General features: G+C 42.8%; 1 protein-coding gene across 9 annotated transcripts in view; it reads left to right on the top strand.

Moving 5' to 3' along the window:
* Positions 1–2714: 2714 nt before the first annotated feature.
* ATXN2 (ataxin 2) overlaps positions 2715–22283 on the top strand; it is a gene marked incomplete at its 5' end in the record, with an annotated part of 49669 nt that continues 30100 nt past the window's right edge. For 2 of the 9 annotated variants that reach the window (XM_083873594.1, XM_083873592.1), the window contains 7 exons: positions 2717–2840; positions 9564–9600; positions 11201–11260; positions 11952–12023; positions 12258–12408; positions 19014–19138; positions 20344–20435. In XM_083873594.1, the coding sequence (XP_083729720.1) occupies positions 2728–2840; positions 9564–9600; positions 11201–11260; positions 11952–12023; positions 12258–12408; positions 19014–19138; positions 20344–20435 (650 nt within the window). Of the gene's footprint in view, positions 2841–9563; positions 9601–11200; positions 11261–11951; positions 12024–12257; positions 12409–19013; positions 19139–20343; positions 20436–22283 lie in introns of all 9 variants that reach the window. The other 7 variants (XM_083873593.1, XM_083873588.1, XM_083873590.1 and 4 more) reach the window with 7 other exon arrangements.

Here is a 22283-nt window from a genome sequence, read left to right as displayed (position 1 = left end):
TTAATCTGCTTTTTTTTATAAAGATGCTCAACAAAGGAAAAAGGGAGGGCACAACGAAAGCCAAACAGAGCTTAACAAAACAAAGAATACATTGAAGGGGAAAACAAGTCAAACTGAAACTGCTCTTGAGTCATTACTGAGGATGTGAACACCAGCCTATTCATACCCTGCCTTTTGAGCACGTAATGCCACCCTGAAATGCACTTCAGTGTGTTCATGTCATGTCTTAGAAACTGTCTCTGCCTGTGGAACTTGTTTCTGTGTTTTTTGACATTCTTGACTATCAAGGGCTCTATCTTTACCCCACAGCCCATTCAAACTGCTGCAGGTGCTTTAATGGTTCTTAACCTTGAGCCACAGAAACAGGCACTAACTGCTGTGAGCTGTGAACATTCCAGGCTGGAAAAGCACTGAAGTGTCCTCTAAAAACCCCAAGTTAAGTGACCTGGATGAGCTACACTCGCTCTCTTATCAGACTTCCTTGTGCTTTTTATTAACAACTTCCTTTTCAAAGTTGCTCAAGGCTCAGGACTAACCAAAAGCTGTAGAACTTATAAACAGCACCCTAAAGAGGTTGGTTCACAGAATCGTGGAATATCCTGAGTTGGAAGGGACCCATGAGGATAATCCAGTCCAACTTCTGGCCCTGCACAGACCTTTCAACATCACTGTAGCCTTTTTTGGCCACTCTTTAACAGCTCTATATATTTCTTATATTTTTATATACTATCATATACAACTACTACAACTATTATTATTACTACTACTATATTGTTCTATATTGTCTTATATTGGTAAAGTGCTTTTTTCATGCTAGTGGATTTTACACAAATATATATATAAGGCATTTTTCTTAGCTGCTCTTAGGGATTTATTTATCCCATCACATACAGCAAACTAGATTCCTGCTCTTACAGTAAATGCTCCCAAAATTGTGCCAGTGGTAACCTTTGGCTCTGCAGGTGCTGATGTCTCCCACAGAAACTCTCGTGCTCCAGAAATCCTCAGTGTCCTTCTCATTCAGTTCTGTGGCTATGAAACAGTGAAGCATCTCCTGAGTTCACTGAAAGGATTAAAAAATGTAATTTCTTTAGATCACCAGTTCTGTTGAGAGTATTTTCTATGGGAAAATGCTGAGCCCTTTTTGGGTAGGATCTATCATCCAGCTCATAAAGTGTTAACCACAGGGTTACTCGGGCCTGTGAGGTGAAACAAAACAATGAGTTCAAAAGGTAAAATGTTAGGAAAATGCTAATTTAAGAAAGCTGTTCAATATTTTTTTATCTTTTTTACCATTGTGTGCTGCCGCCCACAACTCTTCCAACTGCATGGGAAAGCTGTTGCTTTAGGAGCAAGGTGTATAAATAATGCCTGCCTAAGAGCACTGCTCCTTTTTATTCCATTGGAATCCTGTGGGATTTCTAGAGCATTTCTATGAATAGATTAAACTCTGAGCATTTCGAGTAACCATGGCTATAAATCAATTTAGCTCTTGGTTTTCAAGTTGCATCTGCTCTTACTAATCCTGTATGTGCATTTTTTTTTAATTTTTTTTTTTTTTTTTTTTTTTTTTTTTTTTTTTAAATAGGACAAACCAGGCTTCATTTTTGTGTATGGGTTTTGATTTCGTGAAATTCCCTCTCTGCACCAAGCAGCTTCCACACACAGCCACTGCACCCTGGATTTCTGCAGGGGAGCCTGGTGATGGTGTTCAGGTAACATGGAGTGAGGGGAGAACTGGCATCTCGAGCTTAAATATTTCATCCATCACCGCAAAGCGAATTTACATTTCTCTACTACGAGGGGAAGCCCTGACTGCTCCGAAATCTATAAGATGGAGGGGCACTGCAGGGAAAGCAGCCATCCTCCGGCCCCATCTTGCTTTCCCCCAGGAGCAGGGATGTGTTTGGCAGCGATGGCTCGGGATCTCTACGGATCAGAGGCTCCGCAGGGCCTGGCGTTTTCCACCGGCCTTCCGCAGCCGGCCGGGGCTCGGCCATTTTTCCTCCATTTCGTTGTCTCTCGACGCTTGGTTTCTTTTGAACGATGTGCTGCGGTCCGAGCCCGCCGCCCTCCCACCGCCGCTCGCTGGGGCCCGGGGAGGGGCGAGCGCGGCCGGGCCCCACCAGGCCGCGGCCTGCGGGCCTGCAAAGCGGGGGAGCGCTGCCGGGGGGAACCGAGCGGGGCCGACCCTCCCGGTATCACCGGCGGGCGCGGAGGGGGCTGAGAGGACATGGGGGACTATCCCGACCGTGCCGAGGCCTCACGGCCGGGCCGGGCGGGCGCTGCCGCCGTCCCGCGCCGCCGCCGCCTCACGTGTCCCCCCCCTCCCCCCCTCCCCGCCCCTTCACCCGCCGCAGCACCGCCGCCGCGCCCTCCGACTTCCCGTAAAGAGTCCGCGCCGCCGCCCGCCCCGCGCCCGCCGCCGCAGCCCCGCCGCGCCCCGCCAGCCCCGCGGGGGTGCCCCGAGCCCGCGGGAGTGGCCGCCGCGCCCCCCTGGCCCCGTCGTTGCTTTCGCTCCTCAGCGCGGCCCGGCCGCCGCCCGCCCCCCCGCCTCCCCCCGGCGGATCCCTCCGCGCCGCGCTCCGCTCCCTCCGCCCCGCTCGCACTGTTTGGGAGCAACCGGCCGAGCCAGCGGCGCCCCGGCCCCGCCAGCGCAGCGCGGACCGGCCGAGCGCACCCAGCCCGGCGCGACCCCCCGGCGCTCTCCCTCCCTCCCTCCTCGCCATGTCCCTCAAGCAAGCGGCGGCGGCGGCGCAGCCCGCCGGCAACAACCGCAAGCCCCCCGGCGGCGGCGGCCCCGGCCTCCCGTCAGCCGCGGGGAGGCAGAACATGGGCAGGTGGGTGCGCAGTGCCGCGGGACCGGCCCCGGCTCCGGCTGCTCCGAGCCCGGGCCCGGCGCGGGCGCCGCTCGCCCGCCCCCGCCGCCCCCCTTCCCCCCGCCCTCGCCCCGCACCGGCCTCCATGGGCGGCGGCGGCGGCGGCCGGGGAGGGGAGGGAAGGGAAGGGGAGGGGGGGCGCGGGGCCCGCAGCATGGCGGGGCCGGGGCGGGGGCCGCGATGGCGGCGGGCGCGGCGCTGGCGGCCCCGCCGAGGGGGGTTCCGCAGTGCCGGGGCGAGGCCGGGCCGCGGCCGGTGCCCTTCAGGCGCGGGGAGGGCACGGCGCGGAGGCTCCATTTCGGCCCCTCCGCGGGGGCCCGGGGCGGGGGGCGCCGCTTCCCCCGGGGGCCGACGTGACCCGCCTGCTGAGGAGGGAGCGGGGGGGAGCGGGGGGCGCGGGCCGCACGTGTCGGGGCCGGCGCGGGAAGGGCCGCGAGCGATGGCGGCGGGGCCGGGGGGCGGCCCGGGCGGGGAAGGGGGCGGCGATCCGGCCCCGCGATGGCGGCGCAGCGCCCTCGGCTCACCCGGGGGTGGGGGGGAGGTGGTGATGGGGAAAAAAAAAAAAAATCTATTTATTTATTTATTTTAATACCTTTATATCTTTATTATTTTTTAATATTTTTTAAAAATATTTTTATCCGGATCTTTATTTATTTATTTATTTTAATTTTTTTTTTTTTTTTTTTTAAATAATGGAAATCGCAATAAAAATTCTCGCGGGAAGGCAGGCGAGGCAGGCCGCGCTGCGCCGCTGGATGGTGGCTCCGAGCGCGGCCTCGCTTTCTCCTCGCAGATTTTTGGGGCAGGAATCTTGCAGAGGCTGAGCCCTCTCCTCGCCTCCCCCCCCCCCACTCCCCGCCCCACGCTCGCTGCCTCTGGAAGATTGATCCCGCTCCTGCTCTCAGATCACAAATCCACTCGTATTTTTTTCCCCCTTTCTTTACCTCAAATAATAAACTCTGTAGGTGCTGTGAATTTTTCCGGGGTTGTGGGGCTCACAACAAACAGGACGGTAGCTGTTCTGAAGGTCACAGTCGCTCAGAGCAGTTTCATTTCGAGTTTTATTCATCTTCCTCTTCGGCTGGACGTTTATTCCCACTCTGTTTTGTGCACTGGCAATAAAACAGAATTTACAGTGGCCCCATTGTTGGACATCACTGGAAATGGGGTTTTACTTTGTTCCCAGCCAGTGAAACTGGAAGCGGAAGAGCTTTGGAAGGGTTGAAAAGGACAAAATAAATAACAACAACAATACCTCAGCAGCTCAGAGCACCGATTTAATAGTTTTTACACATGGCATTAGATGGGATGTGATATTTACTGGGCTCTGTCCCTGCCAACACACAGTGGCACTGTAGAGGTTAACGTGAAGGGCAACAAAACCTCCAGCTCATTTTTTTGAAATTCAGCCTGATGGCAACCACTTGCCCCCATAGATTTGGGCATGTGAACTTCAAATTCTCTCCCAAGTTTAAGGTTAAAGCCACTGGATTTCTCCTACCAGTGTTGCCTTTCTGGTTCCATTGGATAAATTCTACTTCAGAACTCCTTAGGGAGTTCTGGTGGGGCTGCTGAACAACTGCTGTGTTCCCTCAGAGGTGTTCATGCTCTTTCTTTCTTAATTTTTCAAGTTATTTCTGAATGGAGGGTCTGTAAAATCACAGTCCCAGGTTTGCTGGTGCCCCATGGAAAACCTTCAGAGAACCTCCCCTATAGCTGTCCTTGGTCTTTTGGGGAGTTCAAATTCCAAGATGGTTCATGCTGTAAATCTGGCCATGTGAATGAAAAGCTGAGTGGCTTTTCTGTTCAGAAAAATTTAAATTTTGGTGGTCTGCATTTTGGTATCAATTTGATGCATTATGTTCTTTAATAAAAACTTAAACATCTCCAATTTATGCCAAGCTTTCTGCCCAGCAGCTCCTTTCCCTGCAGCACTAACATTCCCATGCAGAAAAAAAAAATGTTACTTTTCATGGCTAAGTTGCTCTTAAAAGCTTTGTTAGGGCAAAAAACTCATTGATAATTAACTGTCCTGGGCCTAATTTTCTGCTGTGGGTTTGTTACTGGAAGAATTGGGCTGATCACTTGTCATTCTACCTCTGATCAAAAGGAAGGGTCAGCTTTGCTCACTGCCTTGCTCTCCATGGCTTCATACTGGTGCACATCTATATTTCTAATCTGTATTTCAGATTAGAAAAGGTAAAAATCCTGTGTGAACAACCAGTACACTCCAGTGTTTTTTAACTATACTTTTAATTACTTATAGACAAAGGGAATAATCAGAAATGAAGGCATCCTTGAAGGTGTTTGAGATAAAAAAGGAGGATTAATACCTTTATTATGCAGAGGCCCCAAGTGAAGTGGTGTGTTTGTTTAATGTGCACTATGGCAGATGGGCTTGGGCTGCAGGGGAGATGCCAATAGCACAGTGAGCAGCTGTAATTAGGGAAAATGCAGACTTGGTTCACAAACTTGCTCCCTGCACTATCAGAACATTATCTAACATTACTTTCTGTGTTTTGAGTGGAGTTTTGCTGTTATGCAAGCACAGGAGGGTCAGCTGTCCTCTGGCTGCAAGTTGCATCTATCCCAGCCTTCCTCCATCTCTTGATCCTTTTTTTTGTTGTTGTTGTTAAATTTCCCCATTATTATTTTATCTGAAGGCAAAACAGAGTCGGTGTTTGGATGTTTCTTGTCTTGTTACAATTGTGGCATTTTCATTTTTCAATTACAATTTTCATTTTGGTAACTTGCTTGCCTAAGTGGGCTTGGGAGTCCTGTAAGAATATACCAAGTTACTGTCCCTTAAAAATGGCTTTTTCCCATCAAAAAACCTGAAACCACCTCCATGGTTCAGTCTCAAAAGCAAACAACACAAATTTCTTGTGCCTCCATTTATTTTTCTTCTTCCTTGACATCCCTTTCTTGAGAGCCTCACTGGAGGCTTAAGGATGGTGCCCATCCTGTTCAGATGGAAGGAAAGGGGAATGTTGAAGTGCCAAGGTGCTGGAATTTCAGGGCAGTGACAGTTCTGGAGGTCTGATCACACGTGCCAGTCAGAGATTTTTCTAGTTGGTTCTGACATCTTTTGTGTGGGTTTTAGTGCAACTGTGCTAAACTGCTGAGCAGAATGACTGCTTAACCTGCAGGCCTCTTGCCTTATCACTGTGAATCCACTGCAGGGTGGTGTTATATCCCTGGTTTTGAGTAACTTTTAATTTAACAACTGATTCATGGCCATGTCTGTGAAGGTTCTTCAATGACTAAGCCCATCAGGAGGGTCCAGGTGTTCACTGGGCCACTCTTGAGTCAGGTTGCTCCATCCCCAGATGCTGTAGAAGCTGTCACCCTGTGTGGAGACAGGAATTGACATTATTAATGTCCATATTGGGAGAAAAAACTACAGAAAATAAAGCTGCAGGACTTCTTGCATAATCTTCATTTGACATCTTCAATTCATTTGACTTTATAGAGCCAAACACTGCACTGAAATAAAACCTTGCACTTCAGATTTCTCCCTTAGAAAAAAAGCTTTGCCAGCTCCCTGCACTAAAGTTCTTTAGAGTACCCTGTAAATTTGTTTTCCAAGCTGCAACAATGTCAGTGCTCCAGAGCTCTTTAAATTCGAGTCTTTGTAGCTGCATTTCTGCTCCAGACATTAATTGCAGGGTGGCTGCATTTATTTTCTTAGTTTCAAAGTGAAGGTGCTGCTGGAGAGAAAACTGGAGACTTTCTTTCCCATCCAGGAACGACTTTGTTTCCCTTGCATTAACTGGGAAAATACAAATGCGTGACCTTGTTTTGCTTATACAAAGGCTCTACTTGGCATGTAAACATTAAGGAGGGAGGTGAGGGATGCTGAGGAAATATTCATAAAAATAGAAAAAAATGTGCAAGCTGCTGCTGGGAAGAAACATTTATAGTGCAGCTTTTGAGTCCTCATGGAGACTTTGCCTCTTGGGGTGTAAAGTGCTGGATCAAAAGGAGTTTGCACTAAGTGTAATCACTCAGTTGTTACTTTGTCCTGAGTTTGTGACTTTGCTACCCCAAAGCAAAGGGTTTCCAGCTTGGATTTGCCAGGTTGCCTTCACCCAGGTTTACCTTTAACCACACATCTGCAATGCTAAATTTTTACTCTTTTTTTTGGGCCATATTTACCCTAATGAAAATGGGGTTTTAAATAGCAGTGCCAAATTGCTACTGAGCCTTCCTAGATTCCCCCCACCTCAATTTCTTTGTGTTACTCCTCTTCCAAATTATGTTGAACATCTGGCAAAACCCAGCTACTTTTTGCTTTTGTAAAGGTTCTGAGGTTTGGGTTTTTTTGTCATATGTTGCATCAAAGATGTGCCAAATGATGGTTCAAACTTGAGTCTTCATCTATTGGAACATGAAACTCAAGTTGATGGCCCTGTTTTTAGCATAAGATACAGTTTTGGCTAAATTGTTGCACTGGTAGGATTGGTAAACACATTTCTTTTTTTCATCTTGGTGAATGTGTTTTGTTTGGGTTTTTTCCAGTGGTTTGTGATTAACAGTTGTAGTTGGAAAACAAGAGGTCAGATCTATAAAGACACCTGATAGAGCAGAGAATTTCTGCTTTAATTCTTGGCTGATGTAGACCTTGGGACTTCTTGCTGATGTGGATGTGCACAATCAGTTTGTTTCTTGAAGAAATGTGGGCAGGAACAGTAATTTTGGAAATGTGGTGAGAGATGGAAAATCTGGAACACTTGGGTTGATGCTTGGAGGGAAGACTCCAAACTTTCTGCCCAGTCTAGCAACCCAGTTATTTCAGGTCTAAGAATACTTCGTCGTTAAAAATGGGAGTGGTTTCCCTTGCAAAGACACGAAACTCTTTCACTTTTGATCTGTAGCTGATGAGGAAGGAGGATCTTCTAAAAATCTATGAGAGCAGCAGACGGAACTGGTAAAATTGTTTGACTTCGGCCAAGTTCCGTGAGTGAACATGATGGTCACATTTTTGATTATAGCAGTAGAAGGACAAATCAAACTGGCCTGTGCCTCCTCTGTGGGGGTTCCACATCTGGTGAAATGACTTTCAGAAAGAGAAGGATTGAATATTATGCAATAATGCTATTCCAGGTTCACAAGGCTTCAGTTCTCTCAGAGGCCATTTAACAAATTTGGTGAATGGTGACATTTGCTCCAGAGCAAGCCTCATATTGTGAAGCTGCCCTATGGAAAGTTAAGGCTGATGGGTAGTTAAATAAAGGTTATTTGCATTAGAGCTTTTTTGGTGAAATTAGCACTCTGCAATATCCTGAAAATACCTGCTGGGCGCCCCAAATCTGCAGTTCTGCCATCAGCCAGTGCCCCCAGCAGTGTGATGCTCTCACACCACAGTTCTGATGCAAAACCTTGTTGGAAATGAGGCAGGTGATGGTTTAGTGGCTTTTCATTTTTTCCTCATTAAGGCCTTTCATGGCTCTCTGATGGCTTTGCTTATTTCGGCAGAATTTACTGAAGGGTTATTTATGTTCACAGAGAGAAGTTCCTTTGATTTTTTGACCACCCTGGGACCTCTCTTTTATACAGGCCAGTTATTTGAGGGAAGGGTAGGATGTATTCAGACCCACCTTAGTGTTTTTAAAAGCATTAAAATGCAGTTGGCATCTAATGAAGGTGTTCAGGAGCTCTGAGCAACCTGGTCTAGAGGAAGGTGGCCCTGCCCATGGGATGAGGATGGATCTTTGAGGTCCTTTCCAACCCCAGCCATTCCACGATTGTGTGACATCCAGTTGGATTTAGATTTCAGTGTTGTTTAGGTAATACCAGGCACGATTCTTCAGGTGTCTTTATTGAAATGGTTGTGTGTCAGTAAGGTGAGTCTATTTAAAAAATCGAGGGTTTTTTTTAATAGAACAGAAGATTTATTTTTGCCTCACGTTACAGTGAGCGCTCCTGAAGTCATAACACAAATCTAAATCACTATGAGGAGTATTTGAAACTAGGACTTCTTGGTACAAGGGAGGAGCTTAAAATTAAGACACACCAGTGGAGTTGAAGAATTGGAGCTGTTGGGGACTTTTTTAGCTGCAGGGATGTTTTGGGGCTCAGGTGGAGGACACAGACTGACCCTTCCCAGTGTCCTGGGTGTTCTGAGTGCTACACAGTGACAAATTGGCATTAGGAGGAGCTGGTGTTTTTGGAACAGTGGACAAGAATTATTGGGTTTGTAGGGTTGTGAGAGCAGTTGAAAATAAGCTCTGTAGGTAGAGCCTCACAGTCAGGGCTCCTCTGTGGCCTCTGTGGCAGGGTCAGTAGTTTGGGTGGCCCAAATCTGACACAGTGACAACGTTTGGAGCCTCCTGGCTCAAGGAAGGGACCCTCTGCTGTGTAGGGCTTGAGCCTGATCTGGGTCCTGGTTTTGTGTGCTGTAAAGTTTTGGGATTTGCTTTAGTTGCAGGATTGTTCTTTTGTTTAGTATTTTCTTAATTTTGTCCTTTAATTTATCAGAGGTAACCCTCTGCCTGCTGATGGCACTTGGTAGATCAGCAGGTTGGAGATAAACCCAGTGGGTCCTTTTCAGCCTCTGCTCTCTGGGCACACTGGTTTTCCCAACCCCATTTTCAGCTCTGGATTAAGCTGGGTTTGGAATTCTTGCTTGGTAGGAAATGGAGCAGTTCTTTAATCATATCCCATGTGTGTGTTTAATTGCAGAGGCCGCAGCAGTGGCAAAGGACCACCTCAGCCTACGGTAAGTTTGTGGTTTCTCCTCTTTGGGCCAGTGCAGAGAAGAAGGAAACAACTTATAAGAATGGCAGATACTGGAATATTCTCTCCATTTTTTTTCCTTGGGATACCATTGTGGGTGGATACTTTAGAGTGAGATACAATTTTCTAAAGAGTAGCATCTCAAATTCATTTAAGTCCCCTGGGAGAATGAAGAGAGGAAGGTTCACTTAAACTTTTGACTGCACCGATATAAATATTCTACATTTTCTTGCAATTTACAGCTGTAAATATAAATAACATTTAACTTAAGGCAATGCTTTTTGAATTAAAAAATTCTGACATTGGTTTCACCCTTAAACAGATGACAGTTAAGGCAGCATTTAATGAAATAAAAATAACTACTTTGTTTATCTTTGCTGTAAAATTGCTGAACCATTATTCTCAGTAGCTCCAATGTGCAGCTCCAGTTGTTCTCAAGGCTGTGTATTGTTGGAGTATAGATGTGGCTTGACTTGCAGAACATCATTTTATCAGGGCTAAATACATGGATCTCGATTGAAAGAGTGAATCTTTGAACTTCACTAATCAAATATTTGCCAATTTGTTGCTGGCCTGGTTTTCAAAGATGCCTATTTTTGGGGAATGGAGCAGAAGCAGGAAGATTTAAAAGGACTGCAGTTTGCTTACATAAATGTTTATTGAAGATACCAAGACACTTGAGGAAAACTAAAGAAGCTTTGAGGAAAACTGGTGGAAAAGGTCACAGGCAAACACTAAACATCCCCAAATTCTGGCCTTTATGTGCTGGGTACTGATTGCTGAGCACAGGAGTGTCCCTAAAGTTGTCTGTTCAGCCCAGGAAAGTGGCTGACAGTTAAAAATATGTTTTCAGTTGAAAAACCCAGAATGTAGTGAGATCCCAAGAACTGTTGTAGCATCTCTTATGAAGAGATACCAGGTATTGCAACAAAACACCTGCACTGAGGTGAATCTGTCCTCCAGCAGCCTGGGGACACCTGCCCAGCTCTCCCAGTCAGGATTGCAGGTCCTGGTGCTGCACTGAGTTACTTTGGACTAAATTAATGACAGGGTTTGTGGCAATTTGGCACTCCACAATTTGATGGCTTTAGCTCCTGTTAATGTGTGTAATCAGGGCTGGGAGATGAAAGGATGAGATTGAGCAGGCCTGAAAACACCTTTTTGCTTCTGCAGCACTGCAAGTGCCTTATTCTCTTGATGGTTCTTAAAACCAGCAGGGCTTTTTTTTTTTTGTTTAAAAACAAAGCCCTGCTGACATCCCTGAAATCTGTCCATATCAGCTGCACCCAGCCAGCCATAGAATTTCCTAAATGGATTGACATTAGGGGCTCTCCTGGGGTTTTTAGCTTGTTTGGGAGGGTGTTAGATCTTTAACTGGTCAGAGAAAAGTCCGGGCCCCTCTGAAAATCTCCCCTGGCATGTTTAATGTTAATAATTAATAATAAACATTCCATGTATCTTGCCTGAGTATGATTTTAACCCAGTGTTTCTGAGATTTTCTATGTATTGATGAAAGCCTGGGTTGGGTTGGGTGCTCTGGCTTTTGGAATTTCAATATTCATGATGACTTTCTTATTTTTCAGATTTCTTTTGATGGCATCTATGCAAACATGAGAATGGTTCACATACTCACATCAGTTGTTGTAAGTCTTCATCTTTGAAATAATTGTTCCTATAGTGAGAGGGAATTGTTAACTAAAGCACTAATTGTAATATAAAGCAGTGAATATTAAACTTTTTAAACTCTTTTTGAGTTTAAAAGGTTGAGCTTTAAAGAATCACAGAAATTTTAGGCTTGGAAAGGTTTAATTCACAGAGGTACAGCAGATTTCTTAGGTGCACTGGTTGTATTTTGAGTTTCCTGTCTTTAGAGAGGTTCTGGATAAATAAAATGTGCAGGGATTAGAAACCTTTCTCCCAAGATTTTTAGGGAAGCCCTGACATGGCAAAATGAAGTAAAGCAGACTGTCCCACATCTGCTTGAGGCCAGGACAAGCTTTTATCCTTATTTGTACCCACACAGGCACAGATTTGGGGTTTGCACAAAACCTTCTTTATGTGTTTTAACTGGTCAAGAGTCTTGTGAGAACCAAATATTCTCCAGTGAATATCTTAAATCCCTTCAGAACTGCCCATACACACCCAGCTATTTGAATTTGCAGAGCACAGCAGTGTATTTATAAAAGGGCAGATGCTGAATGAGGAGATTTGGATAAAAACTGAGCTGTATTTTTACACTTTGGACCTATGTAAAAACACATGTTTAAGAAAATCACTGTAATGTCATTTGTCATGTTGGTAGAAAGTTATATTTTCATTTTTCTTTCATTCTAGGGATCCAAATGTGAAGTACAGGTGAAAAATGGTGGTATATATGAAGGAGTTTTTAAAACCTACAGTCCTAAGGTAATTCTTTATATTTTGACTCTTCTCTATTATGAAAATTCCTAATACCAAATAACCAACATTCAATTAAAATTTGAATATTTTCTGCAAAGTATTTTTACTGTCCATGCTAGATTTACACAAGCAGATTGCAGATACCTATTTTTTTTTTTTTTTTTTTTTTTGCAAATATGTGAAATTTTTGAAGGGATGACCTTGCAGTGAAGCAGTGCCTTGTGTTTGTATTTCCCACAGTGTGATTTAGTGGTTGATGCTGCTCATCGGAAAACTGCAGAATCCAGTTTGGGGCCAAAGCGGGAGGACATCCTAGAGAGTATCTTGTTCAAGTCTTCAGACTTTGTTATGGTGCATTTTAAGGATATGGATACCAATTATGCCAGAAGAGGTATATTTTGTTTTAATTTTTTTAAACGTTTTAAGATTATAATTCAAAAAAAATAGTTTTTTTTTAAGTAGATGCTTTAGGATCCAAATGCTCAAGTTCATGTTTGGATTCGTAGTTCTTAAAGAGTGCAAAAACTTCAGCACCTTGTGAAATCAGAAATTAAAAAAATAAACTTGAGTAGCTGGTTTGGTATGTGGAAAGCAAAGCCTTAGTGTTTTTACAGATTTTTTTATAGATTCTATGGGAGGCAGACACATTTTTTGTAATGTCTTTCTAAATTTCTGTGTTAAGTGTTATACAAGAATCCATGAATACAGAAACACTTTGGGAAAAGATTATTTCTCAGAGTTGAGATATACAGAGTCTATACTGAGGCAACTTCTGTGTGTTCATGCATTCATAGAAATATTCTATAAATACTCCTGTAAACAAAGCTAAAAATTCTTTTTAAATCCTCTATTTGTGTTTTCATTTCTCCCTTAATTCTTGTAGACCTGTAGTAAAGCTTTTCAAGATACAGGAAGGTGACAGACAAGTTCAAATCTTGAAGACATTGAAATTGTTCAAATGAAACAATTTTTCAGTCTTCATACTTTTAATGTCTGACCTCCAAGCCCCTGATTATTTTTCTGGAACCTAAGAGCTCATGAGTCAGTTCTATTCCTTTGCAGATTTCTCTGGTTTTGGGCAGCAAATCTCCAGAGTCTTTATGCTTGAGATGTTGCTGATTTGCTGGGATAAGGAATAAAAGGAAATACACAGGTTTTTATGGCACGAGATGAATTTGTCTCTGTACATTTACAGGTTGATTAACAACTGTCACAGGAGCTCAGTGGTTATTGGAACTCAGGTTTTATTCCCATTAGCAGGAACTTAGAGATGTGTAGGGACCTGAGGACATTTAATGAAAAATTCTCTCTTTGCCTTGTTTTTGTACCTGTGGATGTTCTTGCCTGATTTAAAGCTGCAGAATGAGAGGGTTTGTTGTTTCAAGGAATTTTTTGCTTTTCCCCAGATGATGATGCATAATGTCAGAGCAAATGCAGCATTGAAATGCAGATAAGTTCCAGGTTCTGGATGGGACTTGGAATTTAAATTACATGAGAGCTGTTTTATAATGGCTTTGGTATGAACATCACTTTAATGTAAATGCAAACTGGGCTCTCCCTCACCCAATTTTCATAGATTTTGAGCAGACTGAATGAGGAATATACTACTGCTTCTAGGAATAATTGCTCAATGGACATTTTCTAGAGGAAAATGACTGTTTCAGGTTGAACAGTCCCTCAGTTCACTTTATTAGGTGGAATGACTGAGTCTAAATCTCTTAAATACTGGAGAGCTGAAATAAAGCCATAAAGACTTGGAGCAAGATAAACTGGAAGGCTGCAGAACTTGATAACTCAGAGTGGGTGAATTAATCTGCTTTCCATTTTGTCTCAAAAATACATTATCTGGAAATGACACTTGAAAGTGTAACTCAGTCTCTGATGACACCTTTAAATTAGAGCAATGAGGGACTTTCTGCTTCCTGGGAAATTAAATAAGCAAGGATTCAAAAGGCTGGAAGTTTATGAATGTGCACGGAGGAACTGCTGGCCTTTTGTTCTTGTAAATAAACCCAAATTTCCGTGGTACTGGATGATTTAGAGTGAAAACTGACTCTGAACTCCTGGCTCAGGATTTGGTGTTCCTTGTTTAGGGAATTGTCCCTCCTTGATGCTCTAGTTACACTTACCTAGGAACAGAGACTTTTAAACTGTCTAACCCTCAATGGTTTTTGGTTTTCACAGATAAGTGAGGAGAATTTGGAAATATTTGGTTGGAAAGGCTTTAAAATCATAGTTAAATAAAAGTTTTTTTTCATGAGCTCTCCATTGGGAGAGGGATGCTGGAGTCTGATGATCCTTGTGGGTCCCTTCCAACTCAGAATATTCTGTGATCCTCTCTGTGTAGTTTCTTACCCTGTAGGAGACTTCTAGACTTTTGTGGAGCCCTTGAACTAAATAAATTTCTGCAGAAGATACTGCTTTGAAAGTTTTAATGCATCCTGATCTCCCAGTTCAGTATAAGTATCTACGGATTTTATTTTGGCATTTGTTCCCTGCTGGGCTGGAGGGATGTGGGCAAATGGGCTCCAGACTGTGGGTCTGGATCTTCTGGTTCACCCTCAGGTTTGAGTGGCAGAGATGTTCTGTGCATTATGAAAAAAATAGACTGGAAGAGGAATGGGACAGAGCAGCAGGTGGGGAGAAAGGGAATGGGATGGGAAGAAGAAGGAAAATAGAGTTGTGTGTGAAAAGCCTCTGCCAGAGCCTGCCAGGCAGCTCCCAGTGCTATCACAGCCCTGCAGCTTTGGGGCAGGGAGCTGATAACCCACCCAGAGAGTTCAGGGGAGGGAACACCAGTGCAGGCCTGGGGGGTGGAACTGGGAGCAGCACACGTGGGTTTGTGCCAAACATGACATTGCACCTTCAGAGGCACCCATGGAGAGAGGCTGGGGTCTGCCCAGATTGCAGAAATTGGGAGGGTTGGGAGAAAAAAATGGATAGGTCTGTGCAGAGAGGGGTGTTGTGGCTGTTAATGTTCAAGAAAATCAATATGTCCCTGCTTCCTGGGCCCTAATTTGCAGCTCTGTCAGTCTGCACAGACCTTGCAGCTCCTGGAGCTTGTTTGGCTTCCAGAGGAATAGGAGGGAGCCACCTGAGGGTTTCTCTCTGCAAAATTGAGGTTTGCTGCAGTACAGGCAGGCTGATGAATGAAACATACCCTGGAAAACTCAGGTGAAGCTGTATTATATCCATCATCCCCCTTTCAGACTGTTCTGTCTGCTTTTAAAGAGGGACTGACACTGATTTCTCTATGTGCAGTGGAAATCAGCTGCTAAAAAACCGCTCTCAGTGCAGGCTGAAATCCTTGGCTGTACATTAGTATTATCACATCTTTCTGCTTCACCTTTGAGTGCTGAGATCTTGCTGCTGCTGGGTGATTTGGGCTCCTGATTGATGCAGGAGGTTTTGTTTCTCCTGATTCTACACAAAAAGTGTTTCCTGGAGCTCTGAACACTGATCAGTCCACACAGAGCTGGTTTGCATGGGATTCAAATTTCAGTAAAGCTTTTTGCCTTCTTGGCTTCTCTTTAAAGACAAGACAATTCAAACATCATAACTTACTGGTAAAGTAAAAGACTTCTGCAATGTTTTTATTGTTTCTTGGCACGCTGAGGAAAATACTACAAATCCAATGAAAAGAAAGGCAGAAGAGAATTGACTATTTAAGTTTTTCCTTGAATTAGCTCTGAAAGTGGCATCCTTCCAGAGAAAGTGTTGCAAGGGGAATAGCAGAAGGCATCTTATGAACAAAGGAAGGAAATGTTGGCTCTGCAGAGCCGGTGGTAACTGGTTTTAATGTTTCAAATCAGTAGGAAGCAGTTACAAAACAAATCAGAGTTTACTGTTGAAACCTTTAAGGTGAAGCCTCAGTTTACTTTGACTTGATCAAAGCTTCAGTCAGTGGCATCAGCACCTTTGGCACGTAACACTGATTGGTTTAATGGCATTTCAACTGCAGACTGGCACTTAATTGCACATTTGTGCTCTTCACCAAAATCTGTTTGTGAAAACAAGCATGTTAGACATTGAAATTAATTAAACCCGAGCTCTTAATTGCTCTGTTCTGGCACTTTTTTCTTTAACTCATTTAGCAGCACACACTTGAAGAATTTGCCCCAGCTGAGTTTTTCACGGAACGTGTCTTTTTAATTTGTCTTAATATGAATTTCCATTGCACAGAGTTCTACTTGGGATTTTTATTTTTTTTTCCATTCATGAAAAATGATTTCATCATTTTTTACCAGGCTTTAAAACGAGGTTTTTGATACCCAACTCCTCTGCTTAGGAAATGTCACATTAAGCAGGTACAGGAGCAATGGGGGCTAATTGAGTGTTACAGCCTGAGCCCCTTGTTTCACCAGGTTCCATTTGATCTTTAACTCTGCTTTTACCGTGTAGAAAAGGGATTGATTAAAAATTTGGCCTTGTCAAGGTGTCATGAATTGCTTGTTCAACAGCTCAGAGATAAGAAGCACCAGATAAGGGGGAAGCTGAGCCTGTGCAGTGTCTTGTCAGAGTCATTGCTCTGCCACTCAGCACTTGTAGCAGCAGCTCATGCTTTACTTTCTACTTTATTAATCATCTTAAGACTCACATTTTTATTTTCTAAACTCTTTATTTTTAGAGTTTTTTACATTCATTCTCAATTTTGTTGCTGATTAATTTTGGTAGAGGCTTTGCTGGGTTTTTAATTCTGCTCTGCCCTGTGCCTGCCCTGCTCTTTGTTCCAGGGAAATACTGATCTGTGCCTTGAGGTACCATCCTGCTGCATTTAAACTTCGCCTGGGATGCTCTTGAGACCACGTTGTCTGACTGGGAGTGCCTTTGTAGCTTGAATTTCTCCTGTCTTTGGACTTTCTTTGAGTTGTAGAGGTTAAACAGGCACAGTCTCACTTGTGACTTTAATTGTAAAATGGGAGAGGAGCACAGAGCAGTGGAGCTTCCTGTGCCCTGTGATATTTTGGATTTACTGAGAAACTCAGCAGTGACTGCACACATCCTACTGAGACCTGTAGCACTTGCTGATAGTGGAGTTTTTGTTTTGACTTGGGTGTTTTTTCCATCTGTATCATTACAATAACAGCTCTTCTGAATGTTTATGTGGCTGTTTAAATAAGAAAATTAGTGGGTTGAGTAGATGAGTCTTGTTAAGCTGGTATTTTATTCACAGTATCCAAAATGGCACAATTGTGTGGAGTTTGCCTGGAGGAATTTAATAGAAATTAAGGGAACACCCTTCTGAAACACAGATTGCCTTCATCAGGTGCTGCCATCAGCAGATAAATCATTAGATAAATTCATATTTATCTAATCTCACTGAAGAGGGGCTCCCTCCACTCCCAGAGATGCAGAAACAAATTTCAGTTTCTTAAAAGACATAAAACAGCCTCCAACTTGGATCTGATGTAAAATGTCCCAAGATATGTTTTATTTCTGAGCAGAAATAAAACATGGAATTAATGATATTTGAGGCAGGAGCAGCACTGGTTTATCTGAGTTAAGCCATGGGGTATTGACAAAGTAAATGCAGAATTTCCATTCTTAAAAATTCTTTAAAATTTGCTCTTTAGCTACTACTTAACCATGAGTTGTAGCACTGTGTTCCTGTGTAGTTTCAGATGACATTTTAACACATATCTATAGTATATATTATAATAAAGTACATTTTTAAAGCTGTTTCTGTGAGCATTTCATGGGATAGTGCTGGCTGTCGTTAGAGACACCAAGCACAGTGAAGTTTTATCCAACATATGTGCAGAATTTCACTGAGATTGGGTAAAACAGGAATAATAAGCACTGTCAGCAGTCTCTCTTTAAAGCATCTTCAGTGATTGTGTAAAAGCTGTTACATCAGTGTCCAACTGCATATGTTGGGAATTCTTTTCATAATAGCTTTAAAGTTCATTTTATTTTTTTTAGGCAAATTTTTAGGTCTTGCCAGAAGTTAATTTAGGCCACGTTTTTCCTTATCTGGCATTGCCTGGTGGTTTGATTTCATCTTTTCTAAAGGTCTGAAATGTTTGCTCCTTATTTTATCAGTGGAATGATGATAGGAAATTCTGGATTGAAGACTTATTTATCTTAGGCTGATTTATTTATTTATGAGCTTATAACAAGCTTATTTGATTTTTTTAAAGTGCTGCATGTAGTTCTGAGATCTAGTTGCTTATAAATACAAAAGCTTGGCTTCCTTGGTGAATGGCTTTAGAAATATTTTTACAATAATACTCTGGTATTATTCCTTCTTAAGTCTGGCTTGAATGAAACATGAACAAATCAAAATACATGTTTGTGATCTTCATTTTTTGATGTTTTTATAATATTTTATAAACAATAGAAGAGACTCGCTGGTTGTTTATTTTCTTATGTTGTTGAGAACAAAAAGCAGAGAGTTCCTGAATTTTTTTCTGTGTGATTTGGATAAGCTGCTGCTTGGAAAAGCTGTGGCAGGAGAGGAGAGCCCTGTGTTCATGTCACAGGAAATGGGTGCACCAAGCTGTTGGATAATTGCTCTGTTGGTGTGTTCAGGAGTTGTGGAAATAGAAGAAATTTGGATATTTGAAAGGAAAATTGTATTTTGCTCATTTAGGGAGTTGCTTTCCTGCTTTTTTTATATTTGTACACTATTGTGGTGTGGAGTTGTGTGGACTGGTTGGAAGAGAATTTTACATAAGTCTTGTGTTTTCTGGAGGAATAAAGATCCTTGTTTTGTCTTTTTTTTTTCTCTTTTTCTCCCCCAAATATACATGTAATTGCAGAAAATATTTTAAAGTCACCAAAAATAATTCTATTTTCTGATATGGGAGAAGTTAGTCTGTACTTTCATGGAGTAAAAGTACAGAGTGAGCACCTTTCTGATATCCAGCAGCTCCAAGAGAAGAGGAATGATGATGATACTGTGCCTGTGATTCAGCTGCTCCTCAGATAAAAACCAGTGTGCCAACTTACCCAAACTGGTCTCACTGGTCCCATCCCTCCCCACTGTTGTTGCAGATGCTTTTACTGATTCAGCCATCAGTGCTAAAGTTAATGGAGAACACAAGGAGAAGGATCTGGAGCCATGGGATGGAGGAGAGAACACGGCTTCCGAGGAGCTGGAGGCGCTGGAGACCGATGTCGTAAGTGATGCTTTTTATCATCTCTGCCCATCAGTAGAAAACGAGCTGTTTCCCTGGACATGGCTTGAAATAATTCCTTAATTTCAATGCAGTAATGAGCTTTGGAGGAGCAAAATTGCTGTCCTGCATTGTGCTGGTGGATGTTCAGTCTTTGGCAGCAGCTGCCACAGCCCTTTGGAACGATCTGATTGAGAATAGCTGCCTTTCAAATGGCACTTTTGGTAAATTCTGATCAATGGCAGCTGCTGTGGTAAGAGCTGTGTTAGACTCCTGCAGCCAAAAAGCAGCTTTTGTTAAGGGCTCCAAATCCAGCAATGCTCCAAAGTGATTGATGTTTAATCAGAGCATTCCTGTCTGACTGTCATTGCTCTTGGAAATTATGGGGAGATTGTGCTCAGCTAAGTGTCCCTGGGCTGCAGATGGAGGGAATTGATGGAAGCCTGACCCAAGCACAGGGACAGTCTCAGATTATGAATCATTAGATGAAGAATATGGCCTCAAATGCCGTGTCCTCATATATCACAGCTTTTCCTCAAGCAGAAATTCTTGTAGCCAGGTATTCAGCCTGCAGTGGTGTTCAAGGAGATAATGTTACTGATTAGAGCATATTAACTTTGGATAGAACAATTCTCCTGTCAGTTTTGGTGTCCATACCGTAGAGCTGAGATTTATTGGAATACTCAAATGCTCTCAGTGCTTTTATAAAATATTCAAACCATTTATTGTTGTGCTTGAGTGCTGTGATAACAATTTTACTAAAGTGAGGGAGTTGTGCAGATCAACAGGAGTCTTCTGCCTGTGATGCCTCATCAGTGCTTTTGAAAAAGTTTCACAAGTGTTAATTTGCATTTTTAGGAAAAGACAAAAAAGATATTAATGTATTTATGTATGTCTTGCTAGCCAGTAGTCTTCTAGTACAGAGTGAGCATATACTTAAAAAAAAAAACAAAAAAACAAACACCTCATAAAAACAATACAAAGACTCACAACAAACAAAAATAAAAGGGATTTTGAAGGTAGAATCTGTGCAGCTGATGAACAAAGCTCCCTGAAATAAACTGTGGCATTAATAACTCTGTTATCTGGACAGTGAATTCATAGGCCCAGGAAAAAGGGCAGAAGGTTTAACTTCTGCCATCAGCCCTTAATTTGAAGGGAATGTGTTTCCAGTGTCATTTTGAAAAACAAGCATCATTTTCTTCTAGTCTAATGGATGGGATCCCAATGACATGTTTCGTTACAATGAAGAAAATTATGGTGTAGTGTCAACTTATGACAGCAGTTTATCTTCTTATACGTAAGTTCCAAAATATTTTGTTATTAGATTTGTATTGAATGTTCTCCCTGGTTTGACAAACTTTATATTCTGCAGCTCGTTTTGCATAGTTTCTGAAGTTGTGGAATCAAATAACTGCAAAAGCAATGAATGAATGGTGCTTAAGAAACCTTGCCAGCTTTCTGTGAATAGTTAGATGTAGAAATCTTTATATATTCCCTTAAATGGGCACAGCTCATTCCCATTGCAGAGTTTTTCTGAATTTAGCCATGCAATAAGGCTTGTTTCTTGCAGAAACTTCCAGGAATAGAGTGGAAAGCTGTGAATTAGTCTGTATGTAGCTGCTATACCTATAGCTTTTGTTTAACCTAGCAGAGCAGTTTGGCTAAATCCTGATTTTATTGAGACAATTGATCTGGAAGATACTGGAATGCTGAAAAGCTGCTGATAACCAGGGTGGGGGTTGTGTGTGGGGATGGCTTGTTTAGCAGACTTGTGCAGCTCCAAACTGAAGTTTTATTTAAATATAATAACAACTGGAATATAGAAGTAGTATAAAGGCTGCTCTGGCTACTCTGGCAGTGATTTATTCCCCAGGGTCTGCAGCTATAATGTTCACTGCAACACAAATGGACTGCAGATGTTCACAGCCATTGTGAAATGGCTTCAGTATTTCCCCACTCTTTTAACCCCCGAAGCAGAAACTGATTTTTTTTTTTTTTGGAATATCAAGGAATGGCAGTGAATATTTTGATTTTTTTTTTTTCTCTGTGTGTGTGTTGAACTTGTCTACAGGTCTCTGGTTCAACAATCTGATTGCTCTGTTTTGTGCAATTGGACCTGTAACATGGTGATAATCAAAGTGTCCTAATCGGCTTATGTTTGAATCCTGGGGAAGCTGTTCTTTCCTTCCCTTCACTGCTCTAAGTACTTTTTGTACTTTTGAACTTTAGTCTTCCATCTTTCTGCTTTCTGGATATTAATGGAAACAGATTAAAAACATGAAGGTGGCTTTAAATTAATTCCATTTTTTTTCCCCCACCCCAGTCAAGCAACTTGCTTTGCATATCAGTCTGCTAAACTGGGAAGCTCTTTTTCCTGATTTTCCAACTCTGGGATGAGCAGCAGTGTAGTTAAATGCTTAGATGTGCAGCTGAAGGATTGTAAAGGATTTATTTTTTGATTGTTTTCTCTTCCTAGAGCTAAGCAGTAGCAGGTATAGTTTGTCAAATTGCATCAAGGTACAAGTTTGTGTTCCAGCAGATGTACTGATCCTCACCAGGGTTCTGAACAATGTCATCCTGTTCATCCCCTTTCTCTCATCTTTAATGGCCTGTTAGAAAACATGAAATCATTCCCTGACTCTTGAGGTTGCCATACATCCCTTCATTTTTTTGCACTCACTTTAAATAAATGAGGATTATTGGCTGTTCTCCTTTATTGTGTTATTAACAGAGGGGCCTGGGACCAGGTTTGCATTCTTGTAAATCTTATTTGAACCAAAGCTTTATGCTGAGGAGTTTTACTGAATATTTTTGCAGTTACCATTGATAAGGCCAGTAAATGTTTAGATTGGCTGAAAATGTGGGGAAAAACTTGTGCTGCAGTAGCTGAGTGCTGGCTTGGAATTTGGCAAAGCTACTTGTTTTCCTCGTTCTGCCACCAACACTTGAGCAACTTTGCATAAATTAGTTTATACCTGGCTGGTATCTCCACCTACTTTCTTTGGTTTTCTTCTTTATATTATTCAAAATATGGGCAGTAGTGATTCTATAATGCCCAGCAGAGCATGAGCTCTGTTCCCTATTTTTATGTAGCTTATTCTGAAGTGAGGGTGGTGGAACAGCTTCTGCAACTTGAAGTTAAAAT

Source organism: Zosterops lateralis (genome assembly GCF_965231275.1).
Source record: "Zosterops lateralis genome assembly, chromosome: 17".
NCBI classification, from domain to species: Eukaryota; Metazoa; Chordata; class Aves; order Passeriformes; family Zosteropidae; genus Zosterops; species Zosterops lateralis.
This window is presented reverse-complemented; position numbering and strand designations above follow the sequence as displayed.